The 27249-nt window shown below is 36.8% G+C and overlaps 1 protein-coding gene across 6 annotated transcripts in view; it reads left to right on the top strand.

Moving 5' to 3' along the window:
• The window catches only part of DPYD (dihydropyrimidine dehydrogenase), a 628073-nt gene that overhangs the window by 70122 nt on the left and 530702 nt on the right, over nt 1-27249 (top strand). For 5 of the 6 annotated variants that reach the window (XM_081946458.1, XM_081946461.1, XM_081946460.1 and 2 more), the window contains exon 3: nt 25909-25991. The exons of the other annotated variant lie outside the window; for it this stretch is intronic. In XM_081946458.1, coding sequence (XP_081802584.1) covers nt 25909-25991 — 83 coding nt within the window. The remainder of the gene's footprint in view (nt 1-25908; nt 25992-27249) is intronic. 6 annotated transcript variants of the gene reach the window in all.

Raw genomic sequence — 27249 nt, 5'->3', positions numbered from 1 at the left:
TTAATGACCACATTTTAAATCAGCAGTTTGGTCATTAAAAGAAACCACTAAGTCAAAAATCATGTAACCATAACTCATTTTACTTCAGTTTTACTTTACAGTGGTGAAACAACCAAATAACTAGGTGTGTCTGAATGATGGGTAAGTTTTCTGGAACTCAACCCATGAGGAATTTGGTGAAAAAAGCAAATCTTACTGCTCCCTTTCCCCACTTCCATGTCTTGGGAATGCTTATCCCCAGTGCTGAGATAATTTGCAAGAAGAGAATTGAGGCATGAATTAATATTCATTGGAGAGATGGGCATGAAAAGAAATTGAGAAGGCACAACATGAGGAATACACATTGAAAGGAATGTGCTGGTGTTGTCTCTTTGCCTAGAGCACTCTTGCCTGCAAGCTACCAATCGCTTTGGAGACCAGGAAAAAAAACAAACCCAAAAACCTTTAGTGTGAAATTGCATAAGGTCTTGTTAGTGTCAGGCAGCATTTGGGAACTGGAGGGTTCTTATCAACTAATTAAGGTCACAGACCTAAGCTTGTTAATTGCGGTTAGCACTTTTTAGAAATGCACTGTGCTGTGGATAAAAGCAGCTCAGGAAGAGATAGATTGTTTAGACAGTCTTTCTGCTATGCAAGGGTTGGGGGAAAAGAAAAAAATGGGTTTGGTACAGGACAGGGCATACTAACTGGGTGTTATAGTGAACATATGGTTGAGATACAGATGCTATGAAGGTTGTACATGTGGCATTGCTCGCCAAGTTACTTTTCATCACTGTTATTAATGGCAAATTGTCACTATAACTGTTGCTAAGAAATAAGAGAATGTTAGAATTAGAAGAACGCAGCCTGAGGTTTGGATGGCATGTTTTTTTAAATATATATATATATACTGTATATATAGTAAAGTTAAAATTAATGTAGGCTTCAACATTGTTTATGTCAACAAAACCATTTTAATAAGTATGGAACTGATATAAACCCAGGCTGTGCCTGAAAATGTCTTTATTGGCCTTAGCACAAGCAGCATTTTTATAGAAAAGAAACAGTAGGCAAGTTAAAGTGGTTACTATATCCATGTTTTGCTAGTACAAGAAAATGGAGAGCTTAAAAGATGAAATCAAGGGAACAATTGCAGAGTAATTTACTTCAATAATAATTTTAGTAAAGATTATATTATCCAGGTAAAACTAATGCAAAGTAAAAAAGAAAAATTAAAAACAAAAAAAGTAACTTCCCCCTTCATCCCAGCAGTATATACAACTTTAACAACTTGGCACCATCTTTTAAAATATAATAGTCTCTAAATTCCATATGTCATTTATTTATTGATTTTCTATTTTTATTTATTAAATTTATTTGAAGCCCATCTCCTTGTGAAGTGACTCTGGGTGGCATACACTGTTTAAAGCAATAAAACCTTGAAATATATACTTACGCCTTAACAATAAAAATTAATTTATATTAATATGTAGGACGTGTGAGGGAGGGAATGTGGGATCTGCTATTGATCCATCAACCACCTATTATTAACAAATGTTAAACTTGTTATCATTCATCTTAATCAACAAACATCCATTAAGGTTTATCAGATATAACAATATATCTATTATAGACTTGATCTAATAAACTTGAATTGCTTCCTTTGACATTTATATATCTCATTTTCAATCTTTAAACACATTCCCAAAACCAAATCATTCAAATCTAATCAATAAAGATTCCAAGAAAAGTTAGCAGAGATAATAGCATAATAAATTGAAGTTTATTAATAAACTTACAATGCAAATAATATACCATATGTTATCTATCATCAAAATCTTAAAATATCATCATCTCCAGCAGAAAAAAGCCGATAAGGAAAATCTATTTTAATCTTAGTCAAATAAACCAACTTTATATTCCTTCCTCTTACTCCTATCAATCTTGGACTTTACCATATTTTTCGGAGTATAAGACACACCGGAGTAAAAGACACACCAAGATTTTGAAGAGGCAAATTAAAAAAAAAGTTTTTGCACTCTGCAGACCTCCCAAAAATGGCCCCATTCCCCCCCCCAAAGGCATGAATAGCCTTCAGGAGGCTTGTAGAGTGCTCCTGGGGCAGCAATGCCACGAGGGGGGGGAGCGCAGGGCGGTCATGTGCGGGCGTGCTGCACCCATAATGCAATGCGCGACACCCCAGTGTGCATGTGTGCACAACGTGCTCCCCCCATTTTACATGCTTTTTTCGCCCTTCCCAGGCTCCAGAGGCTTTATAGGAGCCTGGGGAGGGTGAAAAGAGCCTCCCCGCCCCCCGGAGGCCCTATGGAGACTTCAGGGACCGTCCAGAGGATTCCCTGACGCCTTCGGAGCGCTTAAAACGACTCTCCGAGCAAACCAGAAGTCACTTCCGGTTTGCTCGGAGGATCCTTTTGAGCGTTCCGGAGGCTTCAGGGACCGTCCGGAGGCTTCCCTGACGCCTTCGGAGCGCTTAAAACGACCTTCCGAACAAACCGGAAGTCACTTCCGGTTTGCTCGGAGGGTTGTTTTAAGCGCTCCGAAGGCATCAGGGAAGCCTCCGGACGGTCCCTGAAGCCTTCGGAACGCTTAAAACGACCCCCCAAGCAAACCGGAAGTCACAAACCGGAGGGCCTCGGGGAGGGCGGTGGAGGCTCTTTTCGCCCTCCCCAGGCTCCTATAAAGCCTCTGGAGCCTGGGGAGGGCGAAAAATGGCTTTTAAAAAGGTGAACTCAGGTGGCCAGCGCGTGCATGCGCGCTGGCCAGCTGACAGGGCAGCGCCTCACATGCCCTGATAAATGGCTCCGCGTGCCACCTGTGGAACGCGTGTCATAGGTTCGCTATCACTGTCCTGGGGGGGTGGGGGTGGGGGCAATAACAAGCAAAAAATGGCTGAAAACGGGCCTGGGTTTTTTTTCAAAAAAAGGGCATGAATAGCCTTTTGGGAAACTTATAGAGTGCTCTTGGGGGCTGGGGGGGGGGCAAAATTGAGCAAAACCCAGCCTGTTTTTTGCTCATTTCTGCCCTTTCCAGCCCCCAGGAGCACTCTGAAAGCCTCCTAAAGGCTATGCACCGCCATTTTGGTGAAGGGGGTGGTGTTTCAGGAGGCAAAAAAATGCTGTATTCAGTGTATAAGATGCACCCAGATTTTCAGCCTCTTTTTTTGAGGGAAAAGGTGTCTCATATACTCCGAAAAATACAGTAATTCCTTTAGAGAGTATAAAAACATTGATTTTTTTTCTCATTCTTTTTTTGTCTCCTCTCATAATTTTTTTTGACAACATTAACAGATTATTTTTGTAAATGCAATATAAAAAAGTTATCCAAATCACTCTTGGATGAACAACTATTTTTATAGAAGGCTGGAAACTGTTTGTTTTTTTTCAAAAAAATTTATTGGTTTTTTTAAACATTTATAAGGAAAAGGGTAAGTGGAATGGTATACAAATTTTGGCAGTTGCAAGTGTGGCAGACACCCCCTCCCTCCAAACTCATTGAATACATCTAAGTAAAAAACATTAATACATGATCATATAAAATCAGCATATTAATTGTAGAAAAATTTTCAGTCAGTTTATATATTATAATATAAAATCTACATATAATTTCATTATTACTTTCGGTCTGTTTATAACAATGTGGTTTTTTTATTCATTTTTGTGATCTGAGCTTTCTTGGTGTTGCCCCTTTTCCCCCCGCTGGCAGAGCTCCGGCCCCTCCCGTGTCCTGTATAACCGTTGTAGAGTCTTCTGTTTTTTCTAGGTTCGCTTTGTTTTTTTCCATAAAGGCCTGTGCCTCTATGGGTGTGTTGATTCTAATTCTTGTCTCCTCCCAGAATATCAGCATACCTTCAGGCATCAACCATCTAAACCACACCCCCTTCTGGTATAATTTATTCGCCAATTGCGAATAATTTTTCCTTTTCTCCCTAATTTTTTGGGGGATCTGCTTCAAAATGGTTATCTCCCTGTCGTGATATGTCAGTGCTTGCCCCCTTTGTACACCCAGAATTTCGTCTCTTGTGCTTTTCCTAAGGAATTTAATATGGACCTCCCTGGGTACATTGTGTGTTCTGGCATATGCTGAATTCACTCTATAGACCAGATCTATCTCCCATTCCATCTGTTGTCTATCTTTATGTATATATTCAGCTAAAATATTAGTCATAATGTCCCTTATATTTTCCCCATCTGTTTCTATAACATTTTGAAATCTAAGATAAAAGGACATTCTCTCAAATTCTGTTTTCATTTGTTGAATATCAAGTTCTTTGTTTCCCTTCTGCAATGCTTCTACCCCCACCCCCTCGCCTCCGCCACCCCACCCTCCACAAGGTCCAGTCTCTGTGAGTTCTTATAAATTTGGACTTGATTCTCTTTAATTTCTTCCTTCATTTCCTTTAATTGTTTCTTAATTTCTTCCTGGCCCTGTATAAGTTGCTGAAGCATTTGTTGCAAATCCATCTCTGTACTCTTAGGTTGCATCAGTTCTGTAATCTTTGACTGTGTGGCAGGACTGGATGTTGCGGATGTCGGTGCAGAAGTAGCAAAGCCAGGTTTTCCAGGGGGTGGTCTTTTTGGAGACATAGTTTATTAAGTAGAGAGATCAGTCAGTATAGAGAATGGACAGCTGGAGAAGTAGAGCAGACAGATGAGTCCAGGAGGCAGAAGATCCAAGCAGATGGGAGTTTCTTTAGTCAGTCTAGCAATAGAGAGGAATTTTCCCCCCAGAGAGTTCAAGAAATAACAATCCACAAGAGATTCTTCTGGGTGACACGGAGACAAAGACCGGAAGCCTGAATTTTAAAGGTGGAGTCAGGTTTCACAGTTCATGAAGACAACGGAAGTGTGCCATCTTGCCCTGCCAGCTTTGGGCTCAGAGGCATAGTAAAGTTTTAAAAGTTCACTAAATTCTCAGATCATCAATAAATTCTGTAGCTAAATCCAGTGAAAAACACTTTTACAGGGGTGAGGTATCATTGGTTGGCTCTCCCCCTCCTCCTTCCCCTGGGGGCGAAAGCAAAATTTTCTCAAGCCGCTTGTCCAAGGGGGGGGAAATCCCCCTCCCTCCAGCCGCACCTCCAAAAAAATCCGAGAGTTTAACTTTAAAGTTGCTGAAAAGTCCATCAAATCAAAAGAAAGGGAATGAAGAGTGGAAGCGCCTCACCACACCGCTGCTGCTTCCTTCAATTTTGCATTGTCCGAACAGCCTGAGGCGAGACGCCCACGCGCCCTCCGAGACTGCTCCTCGATGCCTGGAGCAAAGCGGAGAAGCCCCCACCAGCCGCCGCCGATGCCAGGGTCCTCCGCGAGCCGCTCCCTCGGCAGGACGCCTCTCCGGGGCGTCCTGTGCCCCCCCAGAAGCGGGGAAGCCCACCGAGGAGCGGGAGCGGGCAAAGGGCTTGCCCGTCGCCGTAGCCGCCGGAACCTTGGATGAACAACTATTTTTATAGAAGGCTGGAAACTGTTTATGGACTTTTTGCTAAAAATGGATAAAACAGAACTGATTATTTCTTGATTTACTGATTAAAAAGAGCTGTATCTGGGAAGAAGGGAAGTTTATTATGCAATTTGAAAGAAAGAAATGGTAACAAATATGTCTATAATTGCTACGAAGATCACAAGTCTCATCTTTAAGCTTTTTTCTTTTTCTTTTCACTTTATTGTTTTCAATACTTTTAATTTTTCCTTCTTTCCTATTTTCCTTCTGGATTTTTTCATGTTTATCTTTTAACTTTGCAAAAAAAATACTTTAAGAAAAAATAATACAACTACAATCAGTCACTGTCTGCGGTAGCTGCTAAACGGTGACTACCTGTACTACCAATACAGTAGCATTAAAATATGTTAAATATCCTACTAAAAATAAATTTTGCATGGATTAGCCTTTAAAAATAATCATACTAATAGATAACTTTTCCAAACTTCTAGCAGTGGTCTGTTTTTAAAATTTAATATGTAATGCAAAGCAAAGAATATTGTAAAAACATAAGCATGTTTTTACATTGGCATAGGCATGGCATAGGCATATATTAAAGATAGTGTAGAATGCCTAGAGCTTAATATATGCTATCTCAAGCTGGGAAGAATTCATGTACTTTTAGGAGAGAGTGGTGGGAGGACCCATATCATTCTGTCTTTATTCTTTACAATTGCTGTCCTGTCACTGCAAATAATTTATTTTCCTTTGTATGAACTAAAATAGCTTAGATTCTGAAGAACAGACACATTTGAAAGGAACAGTGAGATGAAGTAGGAAGAGAACATAAAAATAAAGAGCATGTCTACTGCAGCATAACTAGTTATTAAATCTAGTGATTTGGAATTTGGTAAGTGTTATTCTGCAAAAATCTCTAGCATCGTTCCATCATATTAAAAGCTTGTTTATTTGAACCGTGATGGGAAAAATTACGTTTTTCACCTGAATCAAAAATACAGGCTTACAACAGACTTCTTGTTTAGTTGAAGGATGTCTGCAAGCTGGACTATTTGAGCATAAAATGAGGAGTTATTTCATGCAATTTTATGGATATGGGATTTTGCTGCCCTCCCCCCACCTCTTTAGGTAAAATTGTATTTCTTTCTTTTTCTTTTTTTCATTGTGTCAAATTTACTTTAAACCCTGCATTACCGTTTTCATGTATCCTGTATCAATGCGGCAGAAACTTCCATTACCAGATTTCAGCGTTTGTGCCAACAAAATTTAGCATGTGACTAATTAACCTCTGCAAAAGGGAGCTTGTAAGTGTGGTCACGAACAGTAGGGTAAAAGGATACGGAAACATGACAAAATATGCATAGTGAAATGCATTAGGATGCAAGTAATATAAGAGGCATTTTACATGATGTCATAGCTACACATCATCATGTTTGGTGTCACATTGTTTATTGGAGACATCTCTTTTAGGGAACTACACGTAGTGTAGATACTTCAAAGACTCTACATGTGGCTGGTAGATCAGAGCTGCTTGGATTCTACAATTGAATATATGTATGATTGAAGCTATTTCCCTACCTTTTTGGTCTTCAAACTGCTGCTCTGTCTAGCAATATGGGAAAAACATTCCTGGAAGTGGACATCAGCTAAGTTCTATAGCAATAGGCTCAAAATTGAAACAGCAGCAATGGTTTTTGGTTCCGAGTATTTTTATTACTCTTTATTTGTATCTTAATTTCATTATAAGAAATCCTCTTGGGTGCCAAATAGAAGAAGTCAGTAAAAGTTCATATTTTTTTACTTGGAATTGACTCTTTCTCTGTTATGGTTTCATAGATGTGGATGAAGGGGGGGCGCGGAAAGCTGGAAGGAGCTTTCAAATTCATAACAATAGCCTATTAGACTGGTTGTTGGCTGTTTTTTTTTAAATAATTTTTTCTTTGGCATGTAATCCTATTTAATTAGATTCTACTCTGTTGTTTCAAGATTCTATAAACTGGTGTTTTTTCTACCAGCTGCTGAAGCAGGAGTTACTGTCTAAATGATATTCGCAACGAGTATTTGGAAGGTTTACAATTATACCCTTGCTAATAAGTTGTGTTATTTTCCCCAACAATTTTAAGAGCTAATCTTCAGAAGGCATTTTAAAATTAGCTAAAATTCTGTTGAGAGATTTACAAAAATGGTTAGCATGAAGATAATTATGTCACAGTCCTTGGACTCCATCTCTGATTGTGTGCATAAATCAGAAAATGTCAGCTGTGTTTTCCCTTAATAATTATACTTGCAGTAATATATTGCAGTTTAAATTTCTGTTATGATTTTGCTGTGGGTTTACAAAACACTAGACAGTTGTTTCTAAAGTTTTTCTACTGATTAGTAATCCAGGATTTTTTTTTCCAGAATAGCAAGTTATTGTCTTTAATGCTAAGATATCAATAAGCAGATCAATAAATGAAGAGGTGAAAATGTTTTTGTTGACCTGGAAATATTTAAAAGGCAATAATGGTACTTTGTAAGATAAGACTTTTTTTTAGAGAACAACTTGTAAACTTTACTTTTTCATAAGTGCCTTTTAAATTTCAATAGTTTTAAGATATCTTGGTGATGAGTTGCTTAGATAAGGGTGCCTTCTTGAAATTCAAATTAGGTAATCTCAGCTAAAATTTTGAGACCTATTTGCATTTAAAATTTAGAATGAAGACTTATAAATTAAATAGCAGCTTTCTCCAGGTGGAGGACATGCGTAATACTTCTTCCTCCTCCTATTTTTCCCACAACAACAACAACTACCATGGGGGTTGAGAGGGTTGAGAGGGAGAGTTACTGATCCAAAGTCACCTGCTCAGCTTTCATGCTTTCCTGATCTGGGAAAATAGATGTAATTATTAAATTATAATACAAAGTCCTGTAATCACTATACAGACAGGAGTCCTAGTGGACAACCATTTAAATATGAGCCAGCAGTGTGCAGCAGCTGCCAAAAAAGCCAACACAGTTCTAGGCTGCATCAACAGAGGGATAGAATCAAGATCACGTGAAGTGTTAATACCACTTTATAATGCCTTGGTAAGGCCACACTTGGAATACTGCATTCAGTTCTGGTCGCCACGATGTAAAAAAGATGTGGAGACTCTAGAAAGAGTGCAGAGAAGAGCAACAAAGATGATTAGGGGACTGGAGACTAAAACATATGGAGAACGGATGCAGGAACTGGGTATGTGTAGTTTAATGAAGAAAAGGACTAGGGGAGACATGATAGCATTATTCCAATATCTCAGAGGTTGCCACAAAGAAGAGGGAGTCAAACTATTCTCCAAAGCACCTGAGGGTAGAACAAGAAGCAATGGGTGGAAACTAATCAAGGAGAGAAGCAACTTAGAACTGAGGAGAAATTTCCTGACAGTGAGAACAATTAATCAGTGGAACAGCTTGCCTCCAGAAGTTGTGAATGCCCCAACACTGGAAGTCTTTAAGAAGATGTTGGATAGCTATTTGTCTGAAACGGTATAGGGTTTCCTGCCTAGGCAGGGGGTTGGACTAGAAGACCTCCAAGGTCCCTTCCAACTCTACTATTGTATTGTATTGTATATAGGAGTAAGTACACTATATTGTACTTACTCATATATCACCTGTTTAGCTACAGTCGCTAAACTTGATAGCGCCCACAGGAGACACTGTAATCCTGTAATTTATTTGATTCCCAATAAAATTAATTTAAAAATTGTTGAAACCTTGAAAAGTACAAAAGCCATTTTATTTGATCCCAATAAAATTAATTTAAAAATTGTTGAACCCTTGAAAAGTAGCTAAATCTTGAAAGCCCTTTGTTTGTGCTTACAAAATTTGCAGCATTATTTTAACATTATACAAAATTACTCCTTTTAAAAAAAGATGCTTCTGACTCTAGTAAAACATTGAAGTTGGAATAGGAAGCTTTATATAACCAGAGTTCATTGATACCACAGAGTCCATCAGATTTGCACATCTAATTAAGTCAAACAATGTGTGTGTGTGTATGTGTGTCTGTCTGTCTGTCTGTCTGTCTATATCTATCTATCATCTATCTATCTATCTATCTATCTATCTATCTATCTATCTATCTATCTTCTATCTATCTATCTATCTATCTATCTATCATCTATCTATCTATCTATCTATCTATCTATCTATCTATCTATCTATCTATCTATCATCTATCTATCTATCATTTATGAATGAATGTATGAATGAATGTATGAATGAATGTATGAATGAATGAATCAATGGATTTTAAATTATTAGAAAAAAATTGTTGTATATTATTATTTAAGCATGGGAACCTGTAATCCATCACCTGTATTTGGCTTCCTAGCCTTATTTTCTAGATTTCTTAAATGTATTGATATGTATTTCAAAACAAACACAAAGATTTGATTTTAAAAAGAAAAGCAAAAATACTTGAGATAAGCTTCTGTAGGATCTAACTTGCATAACCCCCCCCCCCCTGAAAAATGTTCTCCAGTCCAAAATCGGAGGAGTGGAGAACTGGGAAGGGTAAAAAATTACTCTGAGAAGAATTGCTCTCATTGCTACCATGTCTGCCGTTATCCTTAGAGGTTGAAAATGCAGTTTGTGTGTAAAAGTATAACACTTATTAACCCAAATCAATCCATTGCAGAATGACATCCTTTTCATTGAAAGTTATTGTAATGTGTGGATGTGTGAATGGAGAATGAGGAACAGACAAGACAGGCAGGAGCCACCAATGGATTAATGGTGAGGAAGAATCTTAGGAAGGACTCACCCTAATAGATCATGCAGTTAAAAGAGGTGGGAAGTAGATATAGTACATGTAGTCATGTTTCCTGTCTGCCAGTTATAGGTCAAAATCCACAATGCTATTCTAGTGCATGTTGATGAATAGATATTTTCCCATTGCCCCAACTGGAATATGAGAGTGAGTGATGGACTCTCTGTACCAAAGAAAGGACTAGAACTGGGGCCTTCACACTCCTAGTTCAGGATCTTAATTCCCATACCACACTGCTTTTCATGTCTACGTGGTGTGCATTCATGTGCAATATTTATGTAGTCCCAACCTACACATTTTAATCATATACATATGATTCATATATGATGAAGTAGCAAACATTTCACATCATAGTGTGTGTCTCCTGCCCCCTTGATGTAAGATTGAAAAGTGATTTGCCTCTGATATTTGTGATTTCATTGATGTTCGGTATTCAGAAGATCCAGAATTGCTCCATTCTTTCCTCACTGTTCTATATTCATTCCTCTTGAATGGAAAAGAAAGAAGTGATTTAGATCAGAGTTTTCTAGCAGTGCTTAGGGGAACTCTAGGGTTCAATGGGAGACCGATCCCCTGAGGAAATTTTGGTTCTTGATCAGCAATTCCAGGATTCTTTTTTTAAGAAATGGATTTTGTAGCCGAAAAAAAGTTTGAAACTCTCTGGTTTAAATACCATTTGACATTGTATGCATGTTGTGAGTTACTTATTGTATTTTAATTAGGGACAAATAAGGGACAAAGGTATAAATGAAGACTTTGTTTTTTAAGCAATTATTTTTGTTTATATCTTCAAGTTGGTTTAAAAAGACATACAATGCAGTGTCAAATGTAGTAAGAGAAGGATCCTATCAAATTGTTAAAAACAAGGAGTATGGGGGGAAAGGAAGGAATGATACTTTTCTGCTTTCAAACATGAAACAAAATTGATGAACAGTTTTTTTTCAAGTCAATATTTTTATTTAGTCAAGTATTTGACTTGCTAAAAATGCTTCTGCATTAGGTGCTTGAAATCCTGCATATGCAGACTTTCTTCTTAGGCTTCATACTTTACTGTGGTTTCTTTGCCACTGTATGGCATTTGAGACACTAGGGGCATTTATAAGATTGTGTGCAATTTCCTCTGCAACATAAAGTTGAAACGTAAGCTTGAAAGATGGAGCCCCCCTCCAATAATTGCATTAAGCCTTTCTCTTCAGTTCAAGTGATAATGGAGGAAACTCCTGCAGGATTAATGAGATTAAAACAGCACCTTATGTTTTAGCATCTTGGATTATACAGAAGCATGTGGAGAAAATAAGAAATGATAGTGACCCTTTTGAAAATATAACGCTATAATAATAATAATAATAATAATAATAATAATAATAATAATAATTAATAATAATAATAATAATAATAATAATAATAATAATAATAATAATAATAATAATAATAATAATAATAAATTTATTTCTTAGCCGCACCCTCTCCCGAAGGACTCGGGGCGGCGTACAATAAAACGCATAAAAAACAATATGAACAATACACACACAGAATAAACGAACACGCGTACATGGAGGAGGTATGAAGATAAGAAAAGACAGTTAAAACATAGTTTAAAATCCCCTAATAAAAGTCTAAAAGTCACAAAAATTAAAAAACCCGTCAGGAGCAGTGTGAACGAACTATGGTTGAGCCAGGCCAGCTACTTGAAATAGGTGCGTCTTGAGCTTTATCCGGAAGGCGCGGAGGTCAGAGGTAGTCCTAATATCCGGGGGAAGGTCATTCCACAGGGCTGGGCCCGCAACAGAGAAGGCTCTACTCCTAGACGCCGCCCCCCGACATTGTCTGGTGGACGGCACCTGGAGGAGTCCCTCTCTGTGCGAGCGAAAAATTAGATGAGTCACTGTCTTGCATTGGCTGAAATTTACAGCCTTTTGTTACACTGGAGAAAGAGATAAAATAAAATGTAATTTTTCCTTGGCAGAATTGGAGGTACATGAATTTAAATACTCCAGTTATAGATGCAGTGGAGTAAGGGTTGGGTATAGTTTAAACCCTTTTCTCTAAACAGAATCTTTTACCAACAATTCTGCTGTTGGGTAACCACCTTCTTCTCTAACATTTAACATACAAACTCTTTCTCATTCCATGTCTTTTTCTCGCATTCTACTTCTTTCTATCCGAGCCAAATAGAAAGCTCTTACTCTATATTTGAAAGCCAACACCAGGTTCTATCACAACTATAGACCAGACCTGAATTAAAAAAAGAAATAAAGAACATAAAGAACAGTGACAAAATCACTTCTTTATTGTTGCCAAATAAAACTGTGTGGACCATTTGCATGAAATTCCCAAGAATCATGTTTAATTTAAGGGTGGATTTATGTTTTGTGTTGCTATTTTTTAATTGTTTCATTCTGCACACCACCTAAGATTGTGATGAAGCTTGGTAACCAATACATTTAATCAACAAACAGATCTGTATTCATTTTTAACTGAAGTTATAATTCTAAATAGAACTCCTCTTAGAAAATCCCAATAGTTACATACCCAGATTACTTACTTTCGGTTCAGCAAATGACTGATGTTGTTAGCTCAGGGTTTGTAACTTCCATTGGCTCAAAGACTCCACTAGGCAGAACATGGTATGTCAAGGTCACATCCCAAAGTAGGTGGGATTGAAGACTCAGAGGGCAGATTGATATTGGGGGCAGAATTCAGAAGTTTTCAAAAAGTGAGTAAATGCTTTTCCAAATCATTCTTTTGGTCTGTCATTTGCAGTTCCAAATTCTTTACTTTATCTCATCAATTAAACTTTGTTACACATCTGTCTTTCTTTCATTAACACCTTTTAAACATAGTCTATCAATAGAAGCAGATATCATTGTTGACAGTGTTGATATTGTAGTTACTAGCTTCTGGCTTCCATTCTTCAAAGTTGTCCTTTCATATTTCCAATGTTATATAATTTTGTATCATTCTGCAAGTCCCACTATTAATTGGCATTACACTTGTACTTTTTTTACTTCTGCTTAAAAGAAGTAATAACGAAAATAAATCTGTTCCCGATTAAATTTTTGTTTATTTTTTAATAGATAATCCCAAAATCTTACAGGGAAATTCAATATCTTAAATTTATCTGATCTTTAATATATTTATAACCTTCTTAGATTAGATCAAAATCTATTTAGCTTTTTGCTGGCTTTTCCAAATTCCTTAACTTCTCAACCTTGTAGTTCATTTTTCTTTTGTTCAGAATTCACCTGATGAAGGCTTTTCAAAGTGTAATTCCAAAGATCTCTAATAGCTTTAGAATAATTAATAGGCAATTTCCAAAAGTGATTATGAAGTGAGGTTTGAACTTAGTGTCTTAAAAGGCACCACTGTGGTTACACACAAAATGACTGAACCTGTCATCACTAGCGCTATGGAAAACCCCTTCCTTGTGAGAAGCAGCCGTCCAAAGTTCATGTTGTGAAATTCCTGTCCTTTTCTTATTCAGCATCACATTCAAATTCTTAAATTATAATATTATTTTCCAGATAGTATTGACATATATTGATTTAAAATCAAAATAAGGTTATTACTGGACAAGACAGGTCATATGAGTTAGTTAAAAAAACACATTTCTTACAGTAAGTAACATTTTTATGTTACAGTAGCAACATAAAAAAAATCTAATGTCCACTTGTTTTTCTTTTAAAGGTCCAAAAGCATGAGAAAATATTTTTGGATCCTTTAATGTTACATTTTAATTATTTTTCAGGTTTCCTAGTCCTGTTAAATCCATTGATTCTCCAAAATGGGATATTCTAATTCTTCATTCCATAGTTGAAGCATATGATTAATACTGTTTTATATAATTAATACTATTTTAGTTACAAAACTTTTATACAATAATCAAATATATACTATTTTTAACCTTGCATTGTTGCATATCACAATAATTATCTGTATATATTCAGATATTCACCGATCTATAAAATGTTTTTATGTATTTAATTCTCATTAGCAAATTCTAGTATGGTGTCCTATATTAGCAGACCACAGTTTCCTTTTTAATTCTGACTTTGTAATTGTGTCTTTTTACATTTGATTTGCTATCATAACCCTGTTGAGTTGTTTGGCTTGGTATCATACAGCATTACACAACTGTTAATAGAGATAAGATGCAAATATAGTATAATTGGTTCATCACAGTAAAAACTTTTAGACCTTATCGAGACCCATAGGAAATAATTTGGCAGAAAGCCACTAGAAATGCATGCCCACCCTCCGTGCTCGGGCTTTCATTTTCTTTTTAATTGCTGCTCAAAATTTGGAATTAATTTCTTTTTATCTTCTTGGATAAAAATATCACAGAGCCAAAGTCAATGTGATAAATGTATGACTGGTTGAATATTGCTCCTCCTCCATAACTTGAGCTATGCTTATAATACCATAAATATTTATTTATTGCTTCTATTGGGAAGCAGTAAAATGTAAGGGTTCCTATGGGTTCCTATGAATATCATTTTGAAGATCCTGGATTCTCTTGGTATCCGAACGAAGAATTGTGGTGAATTATTTCCACACAACCCAGGATAAGAAGTTGGTTTTAAAGTAAGATATTAAGAACTGGATGCACATCAAAACCAACACCGGATAACTGGCAGATGTGACTTTACATTGTTGTGAATAAAGGTAAAGGTTCCCCTCAGATATATGTGCTAGTCGTTCAACTGTTTAATTGTTCTAACTGTCAGGAAATTTCTCCTCAGTTCTAAGTTGCTTCTCTCCTTGATTAGTTTCCACCCATTGCTTCTTGTTCTACCCTCAGGTGCCTTGGAGAATAGTTTGACTCCCTCTTCTTTGTGGCAACCCCTGAGATATTGGAACACTGCTATCATGTCTCCCCTAGTCCTTCTTTTCATTAAACTAGACATACCCAATTCCTGCAACCATTCTTCATGTGTTTTAGTCTCCAGTCCCCTAATCATCTTTGTTGCTCTTCTCTGCACTCTTTCTAGAGTCTCCACATCTTTTTTACATTGTGGCGATCAAAACTGAATGTAGTATTCCAAGTGTGGCCTAATGTTTTAATGACCTAAAAATAAGATTTGCCAATTAATTGCATAAAGGTGAAAATTTAACATTTAGCAACAACAAATGCTGCATTTGTAGTGAAAAGAATGAAACAATTGACTATTTGTTCAGTGGCTGCAGAAAAATTTCTAAACTGGCCACAAGCAATGTCATGACCGAGTTGCTGGAATTATTCATTGGAAACTTTGGCAGAAGTTTGGATTTTAATGTAGTAAAAACTACTGGGACTACCAAGTTGAGAAGCTTTTGTAAAACGATAGAGTTAAGATCTTAATTGATTTCAAGATCCAAACAGATAGGCATCTTGTTTATAACTTGCCTGACATAACAGACAATGAACCAACAAATTTGGTTCATTGATATTGCTGTATCAGATGATGCAAGGATTGAGGAAACTAAATTGGAAAACAATTACAAAATACTAGGATTTTCAGATCAAAGCTGAATGCTTATGGAAAAAGAAATCCACTGTTATATCAATCAGGAGCCCTCGGAGCAATATGTAAATGACTCCCTTGATATTTGAAAATTTTGAATTTATCAGACTTGGAGATTCTAATTTTACAAAAAAAAAAAAGTTACCCTGCTTGGAATTGCCTTTATTCTCAGACACTACCTTAATAATTCCTAGGTCCTCAGTTAGGACTTGAATTATTAAGTTTTCACCAGTGTACTGTGAATTTAACTGCAGATTACCTACCCAAATTTTTTATTTGTGATTTGTGCAACTCACCCAGTGGGGATTATGAATGAAAAGGGTCTTGTATCCCTGTTCAATCTGCCAATGATTAAAAATTCTTTTGGATCCATTTCTTTTATCTGGATGTTGATTAGACAGCTCTTCAAATCTGCATTAGTTCTATTTTAATTTCATGAAAAAAATTGCTTTAGATGTTATTTCAAAGAAGACAGTGAAATAGTAAGGTGAAATGGGCTTTTCCTGTGTGTATTCTTTTAAACTTTTATAATGATTTTTCAAGCAAAAGGTTACTTATTCTCCTCACAATTTTGCCTACTATCAGATTTGTAAATGCCTTCTTAGCAGGAGTGAATATATAATCCAGATTCTAAAGATCAGAGATACTTGGGTGAGCACCAGGTAGAGCTATAGAATTGGGTTAGTGTTTGCGGTGGAGATCGGTGGCTGAATCCTGGAGCCTAGTCAGTGAAATATCTCAAAAAAGGAGAGATTGGGAGATTGCCCATGCACACTCTGATCAGCGGTTCTTCATTACTAGACCTCATGAACCAAGGTTTTGTGCTCTGCTTATGACTCAAATAGTTGGGATATCTTTTAAGATTGTAAGTTGTAATGCAGCCTTTTATGAGTAGAAAAGTAGACAAATCTCATTACTTAATCACCTTTGGAATTATTTTTTACTGCTTTGGAAATATTAACATCCTTCAGAACAGCAACTTTTTATTGCATTCACTGGGTCAGTTTCCTTCTCCTTAAAGAAATAAATTTTAAATATGACTTCAAAGACTTATTTTTTTTAATAAACAGCAAGAGGATGTTTAGAATGTGGGTTTTGAAAAATTAAGCTGGACTAAGGATCCAGATGGATTTGGAATACAAATTTAAAATTAGTTACAAAAATTCTTCTTCTGGGAAAATTAGGATGTTTGAGTTCTGTGGAAAAACATGATGATAGGATGGAACTTTGAAGGTTGCACACCAAAGAGAATTAGAAGAAAATAAAGATTACAATTAAAGGAGAATATTTAAATCTGACTTGCTAACAAAGAATAGGACAAAATACTTTAACACTGGATGTTTTGAAGAATGTTTTTGAACAAGGGACTCACAAATTAATCTCATATCGTAGACAAATGTAATGTTAATGATATCACAGAAGAAGAACAAAGTATACTGGATAAGACTGAAAATGATTTGTACTAAAACAGAAGATTGATTTGTATAACCTGTACTATGTATAAAACATCTGTTAAAGTCTTGAAGGGTTCTCTGACTAGTTCTCTGAGATGGGACAGAAAAAAAAATGAAAGCAAATCAACTTCTATGATATTATTTGAAGTAATTAAAACTATGATTGTTGAAACTATAGGGAAAGAATAAAGGATTTATTTGTTTGATCAAGGTGGAAATAGATATATAGTTACTTCTGATAAATGTATTTTTTCTAATAAGGAATGAATAATGAAGCTGTTGGATTTTGTTTGAAGTTAAGAAATGAGGTATAAGATGAAAAGAGTATTTGTGGTATTTTATGAGATAGTGTTAAGTTACTAAAAGTGTTTAAACTTCTTGTGATTCTTTATATACCGTATTTTTCGGAGTATAAGACACACCTTCTTCCCTCAAAAAAGAGGCTGAAAATCTGGGTGCGTCTTATACACTGAATACATCATTTTTAGCCTCCTGAAACCCTGCCCCCTTTGCAAAAATGGCCATGCATAGCCTTTAGGAGGTTTCCAGACTGCTCCTGGGGGCTGGGGAGGGCAAAAATGAATGAAAAACAGGCCATTTTGCCCCCCCAGCCCTGAGGAGCACTCTATAAGCCTCTTAAAGGCTATGCATGCCCTTTTTTTTTTGGACAAAAAACGAACCTATTTTCGCAAAAAAAAGGACCGTTTTTGGGAGGTCTGCAGAGTGCAAAAACTTTTTTTTTAAAAAAATTGCCTCTTCAAAATCTTGGTGTGTCTTATACTCCAGTGCATTTTATACTCTGAAAAATCTGGTACTTCCTTTTTTCTATATTCTTCTTTTATTCTTATAGTTTGTATTTTCTAATTGTATTACTTAATAAAAGAGGCTTATTGTGTAAGATCAGCATTGCAGCTGATTGCTCACGGTCCCATCAATATGGTTTCAAATTCTCTGCATTGATCATGTAGTCGTAGCCAAGGCTTTATATTTGTATTTGGCACTATTGCTCATTACATTAGAATTGCATGTTTTTGAACATACAAATGTTATGTAAAGTGTTTTAGTTGAAAACACTTTTGAATGCTATTTTCTAGAGAAGTTTTCCCTTCAATAATTTTTAAATAATCCATGTATCTATTCATAACTTCATTAATTGTACAATGTCTCTATACCTGTGTGTGCCTTTAAGCAATTTAATATTGTTCCATGGAAACAGACTTTTATTCTATCTACAAAGGATACAGAAGGATGACTATTCTTTTCTTCTCCCATTACAAAGAATGAATTTTATATTATCAATGAATAGTATAAAACATATCAGATTAAGCATGGGACAGAATTAATGTGTAGTTTAGTTTTTAAAAATTGCCTTCTAAATTCCTTGAAAAAAAAGATGAAAGGAAAGAACTGCTTACATAGGCTGGATTGAAATATTCTTTGCTGATTTGGTAATTATGTCTTAGCAGTGTCAGTAGTGTAGCCTGATGTTTAATAGTGTGTATTAAAATGTCTGTAGCATTATCTGAAAAATTATAACAAGCTAATTTTGACATTAGCTGGACAAGTTGATAAGGCCTTTTTAATAAAGTGATATAAGGAAGCTTGGGTAATTATTTTTCATTCATGTTTGTCTTTTAAAGAATTGAGCTATCTGTCATAATTTCACAATAGCAAGACTGAGGGTTTCATTAGGAAATGGATGCAGGATTGGCATAGAGGGTGACATTATGTAAATACATAAGCATTAGGTTTTTCTCAACAGAACATACTCATAGTGGACCATACGTCTAAATATTATAAAGAATAATAAAAGGTAAATAAGAGAATAGAAATAAGACATATCCTTTGGATATTTCTTAATTGCTTATTTAACAGTTGTGGAGATGTTTTACTACTGTCATCCGGTAGGGTTTGGGAGATTTTGAATGTCCTTTTTTTGTTTAACCCCCCCCCCCCCCCCGATAAATAGATGTCATCTAAGTAAACTTTCATGATTAAATGAGTTTAGAATATTAGAATAGGCTGCTCAAGACCAAGTAGCAACTAACTTTGCCTCTTCTCCATCCGGCTAATTGCAGAACAACCAAAACTGGTTCATATTTTTGGGCAGCTAAAGTCAAAATCCTCGTTAAGTTCCCCCTTTCCTTTCTTGATAGTAAAAATACAGTTGCTTTTTTTCTAGTTGTACTTAAAAATTACAATTGCCTGAAGGGACTCTATTTGGTTAATAAAAAAATAAAGAGAAAACAAACAACCCAAAACATCTCTGCAAGAATTAAAGCTACTTAGCTTTTTAAATTTAATTTAATTACTAACTTTGAAAATATTGCTGGTGTTAAGACACTGACTGTTGTAAATATTTGACTTTGTATCTTGGAATATTTATTTATATATCATGAGTGCAGAAGTATACTATTTAGATGTCCTAGTTCAGTGATGGCTAATCTTTTTGTCCTCACATTCCGAAAGCGTGCCTGAGTGATAGCGCATGTCTACATGCCCATACCCATAATGCAATGCACATGCAATACCCCCATGCCTCTTCCCCCTGCGCATGCATGTTTGACCCCCCTGTGCTCCCCTACACAGATCAGGGGTGTCAAACTGGATTTTTTTGAGGACTGGATCAGCATTATAGTTCTCCAAGGGAGGGCTGGCAGGGGGGGGAGAGACAGGATGAACACCTCCTGCAGCACTTTGCCAGCCAAAACAGAATGCGAGGGGGCACACATGCCCCGTTTTGCCTGGTAGAGTACTGCAGGAGGCCGTCCAGGCTGAAAACATGTGTTTCCCACCCACCCCATGCCCCATTCTGGCTGCCAGAGGCACCACATTCGTTGCTATTTCCAGGCCAGCCTGATGACCAGATTTAAGCACCTTGAGTTTGAAACCCCTGAGCTAGATAGTCAGCTACCTGTTGCAGAAGCACAACAGAAGGCTGAGTTACTTGACTTAGAGCCTAAGTCAGAAATGATCTTCAGATAGGCAGAAACATAAAGGAAGTAAAACAAAAACAAAAATTCAATGAAGCTCGTAGAAAAAAAGAGGCATGACAAACATTACTCCTGATAACTAGATTTTGGATTTATCTGCGTGGAGCTTCTGCTTCTGAAGGAAGTTCATTTGTTTTTCCTGAGCTCCCACATTAGTGCACAATGATGAGGTTCATAGTTGCAGTAAGCAACTCTTATCTAAGTCTGATTTCCCTGTATGTAATGTAATATAATGTATTTATGTAATGTAATCAAAAAACAAAGAGTCATTTAAGATTTAATTAGTCAAAGGGAATGGAGAACAATTTTGATGAAATGATAAAAATGTTTTGAAAGTGCTTGAAGATGACTTACCAAATATCTATTTTATACGGCATTAAAAATTAAAGTGATAAAATTATTTTGGAAGCAACTAGAGAATCCTAAACAGAGTGTTTTAAAGATCTGTATGGGATTCAGAATCATATGTCAAAGAACAGAAATGGAACATATTCTGAGTATAAATGTCTATGAAGAATAAGACTGAAAAGGTAGACATAAATACTGCGAGAATGATAAAAAGTTTTAAGATTCCTGTTGTAGAAGATGTAGCTGAAGAAGTTTTAAAATATCGATCTATTTGCTTCTAGAGTTGTTTTGTTCCTTGTTTAATGTGTGCAAAGACTTTGTGTCAGGTAGTTGGGAGGATTTTATTATTTCCTTATATAAAGGAAAAGGTAATAATGAATGGAAAAATGACATGGGGATTAATTTGTAAGTACCTAGGAAGATATTCAGAAAATTTAACCACATTTGTGAAGGTTAGCATACTTTTTCCAATAGAGAGCGTGTAGATGTGATATATGTTTTACAAAGTGATTAAAAACTATACGACTTTGAAAAATAAAGTTTGTTTCACATTTGTTGATTTAATGTACACAAATTATACAGTTTTTTGTCACTATGCAGGTGATATGTGGTTATTAAATGTGGTAAGAGCAATATATTGTCAAAACTAAGTAAATAATGCATAATCCCAACTCAGGAAACTCAAACTGTCCAAAGAGCTGTTGATTCAGTTCTACAGAAGAATTTTTGAGTCTGTCATCTGCACCTCCATAACTATCTGGTTTGGTTCTGCAACCCAACAAGACAGACACAGTCTTCAGAGGATAATCAGAACTGCAGAAAAAACAATTACTACCAACCTGCCTTCCACTGAGGACCTGTACACTGCATGAGTCAAAAAGAGGGCCGTGAAAATATTTACAGACCCCTTGCATCCTGGACATAAATTGTTTCATCTCCAACCTTCAAAACGACTCTATAGAGCACTGCACACCAAGACAACTAGACACAAGAATAGTTTTTTCCCCCAAACACCATCACTATAATAATTCCCTCACCACTGTCAAACCATTCACTAAGACTGCATTACTATTACTATTAGTTTTCTCATCGTTCCTATCACCCATCTCCTCCCACTTATGACTGCATGACTGTAACTTTGTTGTTTGTATCCTTATGTTTTATATTGATATTGATTGTTTCCTGATTGCTTATTTGTACCCTATGACTATCATTAAGTGTTGTACCTTACGATTCCTGATGAATGTATCTTGTCTTTTTATGTACACTGAGAGCATATGCACCAAAGACAAATTCCTTGTGTGTCCAATCACACTTGGCCAATAAAGAATTCTATTCTGTTCTGTTCTGTTGTGTTCTGTTCTGTGAGAAGTCTAAGCCAAAAGTATAAGGAAGGGAGAGAAAATGATTAGTCTCTTCCACTTTGGGAATGCCAAGTAATTAATATAGAGGAGCCAGACAAGGAGTCTGAATTACAACCAATCAACATCTAGACATGCCTTCATCACCCCAGTCATCACCCCATTAAGGAGACAGAAGGCAGCTCACCCTCTAGTCTGCAAAGCAGCTGTGACAGAAAAGGACCAAGCATGAGTGTGGCTTCTAAAGTGTCAAGCAAGAGTAGCTCAGAAAGGGTCAAGCTGGAGCAGGCCAAAGAGGAGACCTCATGCCAGGAAGCTAAACCTGAAAATGCTAATAGAGGTGGAACCAGAAGCAAATGTGGCAAAAGCCACAACAGGATGGTTGAACTCAGATTAAAAAGCTGACAACAGTAGAGGCAGGCAGGAGTAGTAGTTGACAGTATCAATAATTGGGACCAGGGTACAGCTAAAATTTTAAATACAAAATTGTATAGAGATTACAGATTAGAAATGTGAGAATGTTAGACTGTTACAGAAAATAAGTAGGGAGGTAAGAATGGGAAGTAGTTAAGCATAGTAAAATAGAATTAGATTGGAGACTTGAAGTAAATTAGGAACAAAGAACAGTTTGGAAGATTAAGCCTCTAAAAATAGTAGAGCCAGGGTAGAAATATTGATTGTAAATTAGAAAGCAGTAAGTATTCTTTCTTTTGTAATAAAAACAACATATCTCTGTAACTCCCGTTACCAAAAAACTGTAGCCTAAATAAAAAAGCGACTAAGCAATATGAAAAAAGTTCACAGAGCTGTGCTGGTCATTTAGTGAGATTGAATAAAGATCAACTTTTAGAATGCATATATGACTGAAGAGTGAATGGGATATAAGAAGAAAGAAATTGTTAGGTGAAACTGATAAGATTCTGAAAAAGAGGATAGACCTTTAAAGGAGAAAAAAATGAAGCAATCCATGGATGTGATTAAAGAATAGTTTCCAAGGATTGGAAGGTATCAAGATGTTCAGTGGTGTATTAGTATAAATTAGTTTTAATTAGTTTTCTTTTTCTTATCTCATCCCTTTAATTCCTTTGGGTTAATAATATCCTCCTCCTTCTCTTGGCTTTGCATAACATTCTGTTTTCTCCCAAAAACATAACAGTTCTTACCTTGCATCTCCTGGCTATCTGTGCAGTTGTAGTAGTTTGCTTGACCTGGGAGATTAATAATGCCTCAATTATGAGAAGGAACACTGCTATTAGCCTTGAAGGAGGCTACAGTGTGCCTTCTCCTTAAGAGGACCTTGCTGGCTTGAGAGAGAGTAGAAATTATTACTTGACCTCCAACCTTTCCCTTTTGCTTGCTATGGTAGATTCCCTTTATAGGGATTTAGATGAGGGTAGTTCATCCACCCTTGTTCCTTTACATCTCTTTAAAACTTTTGATACAGTCAATCATGATATTCTTCTGTACCACCAATAGGTGTTAAGTGATGCTACTTCATCCACTGCAGGGGGTTCCTATTAGTAGTGCTGGGAGAGGACAGGTTTGACCAGTGGCTGCTCCTTGAAGATGTTACAAGTTTGGTCCTCACCACTATTTAGCATTGTCACGAAGCCACTGAAAGAGGTCTAACAAGGCTGATTGGTGATGTGTCTGATGTCCTCCTGGAGGCTATGAGGGTCTTAATGTGAGACAACAGGCTTAAATTGTCGTACACCTAAACCCTAGGTGTAGGGTTTAGGTGCAGATATGGGGGGGGGGGGGCTCTGTTTCACTGGTGTCTCTTCATGGGGTGGATTACCCCTGACTCAGGGTTTCTTTTCAGAGGTGGTATTCATCCATTTCTGACAGGTTCTGGACAACCAGTAGCAGAATTTTTGAGTAGTTTTGAGAACCAGCAAATAGGATGGCCCCGCCCACACTGGAATGTGGGGGCGGAGAATGTGGATTTTGCAGTATCCTTCCCCTGCCACGCTCACCAAGCCATTCCATGCCTACCAAGCCACGCCCACAGAACCAGTAGTAAAAAAAAATTGAATTCCACCACTGGTTCTTTTGTATTTATGGCTCTTTCCAGGAGAAGTAAAGAGGGAATTTTTCTGAACTCACTCAAGACAGTTCCTGTTCAGAAAGAAAATGATAAGATTGGTCTGGTTCCGGAGGGACTGCAGAAATCTCCTAGCTACTCTGGGTGAATAAGGCTTCTTTGAAGAGGTGTATTAAAGTGTTAAATTCAAACAACAGGACTACAGCATTGCTTCATTGTGAACAGTCTCAGGTCATTTCTCCACTAACAATTTATCATATCTTGTGGATGATTGGAGTCCATAACTAACTCAATCAAAAGGAATCCTGAAATGCACCTTTTATCTTTCTTAAGAAGCACTTGGTCAGAAAGGAAAAGATCAAGAATATAGAGAGGATGAAGCTACAGAATACCAAATTAGAAATCAGAGCAGGAGTCATAGTGAAAAAAGGGGATTTATTAGAATTTGGTGTTTTTTTAAAAAAAAAAAAACACATCAGGGAGATTGTTGGGGGGGGAAATCATCTTAAATTTGGCTCCTTAAATTTCTGCTGTTATTAACAGAAGATCAGGCTGTACTTGCATTTTGATTTGGGGATGAGGGAAAGAGTCTAGAGTAGGTGATTTCATGGTGTGGTTCTGTAACTCTTGTGGTTTGGAATTAATTGCATTTGCTTGGGGAAAAATGCTGTATCAGCCACCACAGAGATTTCACACAACTTGTGCCCCTGAGAACAACTAAGTGATTCATAATGTTGGTTGTGTGGCAGATATGTCGAACCTCCCTACAGGTCTTCAGTTGTGATATGACAATAATTCCAAACCCATTAGATCACTGAGATATTGCTGCTATCACTCAGACTAATCTTGCAAATAAGGCTCAGCTAGTAAATACTTTATTACTTTCAGCAGCCCATTTAGAGATAATAACTTGTGGCGCCTTTGTAGGGCTTTAATACATTTGAAATGTTAACTATAACTCAGGGGGTAGGCCCCGGCACACACTACTGCTGCTTTGCTCGTGGGCCGCTGTGCGTGCGCACACTTGATGCGTGCTGCATGTGCATGCACAGTGCAATTAAAATTGTTCTGCGCATGCGCAGAAGCAAAAAACCAAGATGGTGGCCACTATGGCGCTGCCCGGAGAACTGGTTCGGTGGCGTGGCAGGCCTGGGTCGCTGTCAGTTTCAGCGACCCAGGCTGCCAAACCACTACTGGTTCGGCTGAACTGGTCCAAACCGATAGGAACCCACCACTGCTATAACTTCTACCTCAAGCTCTAATAAAACATAACAATCAAGGGAGATGAAGCAAAATTTTGGTGGGTTTGCCACAAAGATCTAGAGTGCAAATATTATGAGCACATCTGTCCTAGGCAAAGTAGACTAATTTGATCCTCTTAGGATTGCAGCCATTATTGAAACATATTTTCTCTTTTTTTTCTACAGTTTTCTACAGTTTGTTGATGTTTGTGTTTGATGAAGCTTGGACTTTCATATGTACTATTAAGAAATTTTGGATTCTGTAATCTGTGTATAAAATTTTCCTATAATGTTAAAGCATGGCTGATTATATTTCTTCTCCATATAGTGCATATATGTAATTTAGCAGAACTATTTGATGGTGTTCCCTTCGCTGTTTTACATATAGAAAAACATGTACACACATTAGGAAGAAATTTTTATTCCCCCCCCCCCCGAATGTTGATAGAGGGTTGTCATGGCAACCATACAAATTTCACCTGTACTTTGTTGCTGAGTTCACAGTGTCATTTTTAATTACTGCTATGCAATTAAAAGCAAAAATGAGTAATTTGTGTGAATATGTAATCAATATAATCAGCTATGTTTGCACTGAGAATGAATGCAGGCAATTTAGCCCACTAGAATGGGGGATTTGCCCAACGCTGCTTTTTGGATTTGGAAACGCTACTTTTTACGCAGAGTCTTCTGTTTGCATTATATTGCTTTATGTTATTATTATTGCTATTACTATTGCAGAACTGTGAGAAACTGGAAAATAATTTTGATGACATCAAGCACACGACTGTGGGTGAGCGTGGAGCCCTTCGAGAAGCAATGAGGTAAGTCTGGGTCACCATAGCAACAGTCACAGATGTGGTAAAGAAAGAGTCATTCTTCATTACTGTGGGAACAAATGAGTTCATTGCCACCATTCAGGCCTATTCTCTAAGGTATTAATTTGTCAGCGGAGAGGCTTCCCTTGAGGCTGTACTTCGGTTTTGAAGCTGCGTGAATGCTAAGCCTCCCTACACACTAAAAAACGTAAATGTTTAATTTGTTACGAAAAATGCTTAAGGGGGGCCTTGTTTTATATTTAGAATAAACTGTGCGAATGAAAGAAAATTGTTCATCTAAATTGTGCAAGTATTAAGAAAATTGTACAGCGGTTCTTTAAAAAAAAACACAGGCAGCATTTGCTCTTAATTTGTATTTAATTCTCACCAAATAGCAGCCTGTATAATTTCTTTTTCTATTAGTCTTTAATGGGATTATACCACTGTATGTTAAAATGAATGACCTCCTTCTAGAAAAGGGGGGGAGGGTGTTCGTTTTGAACTTTAGGACCCCATGGCTTCTTACAGTTCTTTTATTCACTCAAATCCCTCATGCCCAGGAGTAGGTGGTAAGATTGCAGTCTTGGTACAGTCCTGCACAGATGTTCAGCATATTTATTGGTGCAAATGTTTACAATCACGGGATTCTTTCTGTTTTTGTAATCCAAGGGATGATTGTATATTTCCTATTTTAAGAAACAGAAAAAAAAATGTTTCAAGTTTAAGAGAAAAAAATGAAACCTATGCCGGGAATATTTTGCATTGATGTTATTCTGGTAGAATTAGCTGCACTCATTTTAAAATAATTCCAGCTGCCTGTGTAACTGATTCGATAGTAATACTGTAGTGTACTTAATCGTTATAAAGTTTTTCCTAACATCCCACTGTTAAAATATCTGCTGCTGCTTCTTAATATAGTGCTTTTGTTTAGTGTGAATGATTGGGGTGGATAGCACCAGGTTTAGAAGCAATAGGCCTTCTTTTAACCCTGACTTGAGAATAGATTTACAGCAGGCCTTTGTGAGAAGTTTTGAAAATATGACATCTCTTAGAAGCCATTCAAGTCTTTTTCTCCCCAAATATTAAAAATGTTTGGTGTCATATTAAATTCAGCAAACTGTATGAGAACTACACTTAAGCTTAGGAGAAAAGCAGAGACTGATAATGAAATAAATGAATAAGTTCAGATCTCCATATTCTGAATCAAGATATTTGGCTGTGGGAAGAACTTGAAACATAATTCGGAGATCTCCAAACATGTTTC

The sequence above is a fragment of the Natrix helvetica genome (genome assembly GCF_964273705.1).
Source record: "Natrix helvetica genome assembly, chromosome: 3".
Taxonomy (NCBI): domain Eukaryota; kingdom Metazoa; phylum Chordata; class Lepidosauria; order Squamata; family Natricidae; genus Natrix; species Natrix helvetica.
This window is presented reverse-complemented; position numbering and strand designations above follow the sequence as displayed.